General features: G+C 47.5%; 1 protein-coding gene across 1 annotated transcript; it reads left to right on the forward strand.

Moving 5' to 3' along the window:
* The first annotated feature begins 169 nt into the window (after positions 1-169).
* FNDC11 (fibronectin type III domain containing 11) lies at positions 170-3,768 on the forward strand. Its single transcript, XM_027697370.1, has 2 exons — positions 170-324; positions 2,699-3,768. Exons 1-2 carry the CDS (start codon positions 226-228, stop codon positions 3,710-3,712), a joined length of 1,113 nt encoding a protein of 370 aa, XP_027553171.1. The 5' UTR covers positions 170-225; the 3' UTR covers positions 3,713-3,768.
* The last annotated feature ends 953 nt before the right edge of the window (positions 3,769-4,721 follow it).

A 4,721-nucleotide genomic window follows, 5' to 3' on the forward strand; every position in this document is an offset into this window, starting at 1 on the left:
CTAGTGGAAAGTGTCCCTGCTCATGGCAGGGGGTTGGAACGAGATGAGCTTTAAGGTCCCTTGCAACCCAAACCATTCTATGATTCTCTGATTCCATGGCTCCATCACCCTACGTTTCCAGCTTCCCTGGTTCCACGATGCCATTGTGATGCAGCAGCGGGCACAACCTGTGTCACCGCTTTCGGAGCCACAGCAGACACCTCTCCCTGAAAGGGCAGAGCAGACATGCTCTCCTCACGACTCCCGGTGTCCCCGGTGTCCCCGGTGCCCCCGGTGTCCCCGGTGTCCCCGGTGTCCCCGAGCCAGCAGCATGCGAAGGCGAAGGTACGAGGGACCAGAATGGGCGGCTGCGAAGGAGGTTACTGGGATTTACTGCCATCGCCGCCTGAGGCGGGGGCGTGGAACGGGGAGGAGCTCTAAGGTTCTTCCAACCCCAAACCAATCTGGGATCCTGTGAACTGCGGAGGGGGAATGTGTGGAGGACTTCGGGGCTGGTCCTGGGCCGCTCCAGCCGCAGCTCCCCGGGCCCGGGGGGTCGCCATGGCAACGGCGGCGGGCTGCGGGGCTGCGGGGCCGGACAGGGCCGGGCCGCGGGTCCATCCGGCCGGGCCGCACCGGGACCGGGGCACCTGCACACACCCTCCGGGGGCCTGACAAGGTGGGTCGGGGCTCAGGGGGAAACCCCCCTGCGTGCCACTTCGACCCCTCCTGGGTGAACACAGAGCCCCCCCCTTGGGGGACTGCACCCCCCCCCCCCCCCCCCCCCCGCGCCCCCGGGCTGCAGGCATAGCAATGCTGCAGGGAATACAGCCAGCCCTTCCTGGCAGGAAAAAAGAAAAATATGTATGTAAAAGCAGCAAGGGAAAACAAGCACAATGACAGCTCGATCTGTGGGCAAACAAACCGCTCCGGAGAGCCAAATCCCTCCAAGAGCGGGGAATGTCACCTGGCACATGTGCTGGCACTGCTGCTCCCTACGGGATGCCGGGAGCTGGCACTGCCTTGGTTTAGGTGGTTTTCTTGGAGGGAAAGAAAAGAAGCGAAAAGGAAATACAGCTTGTTTTGTGTTTTTTTTAGATGACAGCTCTCTTGGAGAGAAAAAGTTGCAAATGAGTGACTTAGTATATAAACCATGGTGCAGCTCGGGGCCAGACAGCTACAAGGTTTACAAACGCTTGGAATTCCTATGAGGAAATGTTATTAGCTCCGTTATGAATTTAGCGAAAATGAGGCTAAAGAAAATGTGTTTGTCACCATCTAGCTTCTACAGAGCATGGAAGAATTAAAATCTCACATGTTAGATCTTACTTTCAAAATTCTGTATCAATTTCATTTTCAAATCAAGTGTGTTCAGCTTGTGAAAACCACCTCAGTGTCCAGCTGAGTTCTCATTACAGTATCACTGGCAACAGGGACACAGGCATTTATTTAGCTAATTGCTGTTTGTGGTACATAAACTGTGTGAGCCACAGGTACTTCAGCTAAAGCACAACAGAGAAACACCTTCCACCTTGGCTCAGAGGGCACCACCAGTCAGGGCACATCTTTGCCAATAAATGAAGTATGAAATCATCCCAGATTGGTTTGGGTTGGAAGGGACCTCAAAGATCATCTCATTCCAACCCCCTGTCATGGGCAGGGACACCTTCCACTAGACCAGGTTGCTCCGAGTCCCGTCCAACCTGGCCTTGAACACTTCCAGGGATGAGGCAGCCACAGCTTCTCTGGGCAACCTGTGCCAGGGCCTGACCAGCCTCACAGGGAAGAATTCCTCCCTAATATCTAATCTAACCCTGCCCCCTGTCAGTGTGAAGCCATTCCCCTTGTCCTGTCACTCCAGGCCCTGGTAAACAGCTAAGATTAAGCCAGCAGATATAGTGCTACAAGAATCCCTGTCTAAACATCCTGACATCGAACTGTTTGCAGATGCTTTACATGTGTTTCATTCTCTTACTGTACACTGCTCATAGATTGAGAGCATTCTACAGGAAAGCATCATGATCTGGGATAATGCAAAATAAAACCAAAGAAAGGGAAAGCAGTACATCACTGAAAACATAGTCAGGTTATGACTGCCAATCCACTGTTGAAGGTGGAAGTGCGAGGAAAACACTATAATTCCCCTTGGAAGCTGTCGTGAGGTGACACTCAGTGTTGCTCTGCCTGCTGTGCACCACCTCGCATGGGGGCAGAGGGTTAATTTGAATCACCAAGGTGATTATGTAGCTGTAGGAACTGGCTGAGAAGATGGGTCTCAAACCTCAACAGCCTGGCAGATTACAAAGAGAGAAAAATAGACATCTCCAGAGAGGCAGAAGAATGGAAAGAAATTGCTTACAGGAGTACAAAGGCAGCTAATTAGAATGAAACAGAAGATAATAAGATAGGGAGAAATTTTGGCAGAGTGTCTCAGAGAATAGTTCCTGTCAGTGAATATATTAAGCAGAGGTAGAATCTCTCAAAGGGAGGGAAAGAAGGATGCCATGGTTGGAATACATATAAGTAGACAATATAAAGTATGAGAAACCACACAACTATGAAGGAAAATTCCTCTGGAACTACATCTAGTCTAGCAGTTCTTTCCCATCTACATAAGCTAAGCTTTAACTAAGAGAGAAGAGTCACAGCCATGATCATACTCCCTCACAGCTGCTTTTCTTTTGGTTCTTAATGTTATTATTGCTGCTTTCCTACACAGCACCCAAGCTTTGGAAGCATGGCTAAGGTTTTGAATGAGACTGAAACCAATTCGGAGAGTATGGCGACCAGAGAAGGGCAAGACAATGCCACCGTGCAGCAGTACATGAGAAATAAAAACCTTGTTCTGGATTTCCTTCACAATGAGCTGAACCCTCGCCTCCTCCGGTACCACTGGAACAGATTTAATCTTCTGAAGAAGTGTTACTTTTACTTGAAGATTGAGCCCAGACACCTGTGCGTGAGAGACCAGAACAATATGATGATTTGCGCTGACATCTTGCAAATCGCAAGCCCCTGCCAACTCCAGAAGATTAAGAAGGTGGGAAAAAACCAGACTGAAATCCAGCTGGCACTTTTAACTGAGCTCTTGGAACAGTTGGATCGAGGACGAAAGGAGCTGAGCCATTACGTAGAGACCTGTGACATGGCAACTTTCCTCTCCCAATGGGACTTGACTGTAAAGAAAGTGCTCAAGCTCTCTGTGCTTTTCAGTAAACTCATTGCCTTGGAAGAGCCAAGAAAGCTCCATGTCAAGCACAGTTTGGTGTCACAGGTAATTCTTGGAGGTGCTGTACACCCTCACATTAGTCTTTCTCTATATACAAAGAAGCCACCAATTTTTGATCGGAGAGAGTCATTTGCATCCCAGAACTGGGCCCAGCTCAAGTGGATTAATGAAAATCAAGAGTCACACCTCGAACGATGGCAACTGGAGATTAAGTTAATGACAGATGACAGTCAGACAGAACCAGGATACAGTCGGATTCAGGAAGTCATCTCCAACCCATGCGTAATCCATCACCTGCAGCCTGGCAGATCATATGAATTTAGAGTTAAAAGAGCTGACACTCACACACTTGTCTACTCACAGTGGCACGACCGCCTTGTATTGGAGACAAAAACTGTCCCTTTTGAAGACACCAGCGGCAGCACCAATGGCAGCACCAACGGCAGCACCAACGGCAGCTTCGGGTTTACAAGGCGGCTCACCAGAACATCTTCCTCATTTTAATGGTTTGGAAAAGATGAATAATTAAAATAAATTGTTTAAACATTTTGCATAAAATTTGAACTCGTTCTGTTTTCAACAGCAATTTTACAAGCGCCTTCCCCAAATCCCTCCAGTTAAACAGTAACCCATTCCAAATTTCTCACACAAAACAACATTTGTGTTAGGAAGCATTTGGGACTTGACACTTGTATCCCACTGCCAGAAGCAACAGGTGGGAGCATCCAGAAGCAGAAAATCTTGCAGGACACCTCAGAGGCAGAGCACAGGAGGCAGAAGCACCCCCATCATGCAGTGCTTTCCATACACCACAAGATGCTAGTGCCAGCTCCTTGCAATGATGTTTTGGGTTTTTTACCCCAAGTTATTGTCCTTCTTCCAAAATACCTGAACTGAACCCTACAAAATAGCTGAATTGAACCCTGAGGTCTTTAAATCACCCACCCAAACTTATCTCCATCACTGGTTCCTCTCACCCTCCACACCCTGTGCCTTATAGGTACCTAAGCATGACTTCACGCTCATCCCTCTATAAGTGCATGAAAAGATCACTCTAATTAAAAGAAACCAACCAAATCCCAACAATAAATAACCCCAAGCCCCCCAGCAAAGAGGGAAGGGTAATACATCCACACAACCAATATGCAGAAAATTATCTTCTCTGCCACAAACTGCAGGTAATGTTCATTTTCTTTTTTACCATTTGGTTCAGTCCAACACAGAGCTGTCCCCACACAGATTCTAATCAAACCATCACATAAACAGACCTTTTAGTAATAAAATTTATTATTTAAATAAATTCAGATTATTTTTACAATTATGGCTTAAATATCAAAAAAAGGGATGTTGAGGTTCATTCTTACAAACGGCCGAAGCAGGTAAAAATATTTGTATCCAAAAGGTCATTTGAGGTTTGCTGCGAGTCACAGACGTACAAAAGATAAAAACCTGCTGCATTTCAAGTTCCTTAATTCACACTTCATGACACTTGACATTTCATTTCTATTTTAAA

Source organism: Neopelma chrysocephalum, unplaced genomic scaffold, assembly GCF_003984885.1.
Source record: "Neopelma chrysocephalum unplaced genomic scaffold, ASM398488v2 Primary Assembly neopelma1_119, whole genome shotgun sequence".
In the NCBI taxonomy this organism is placed as follows: domain Eukaryota; kingdom Metazoa; phylum Chordata; class Aves; order Passeriformes; family Pipridae; genus Neopelma; species Neopelma chrysocephalum.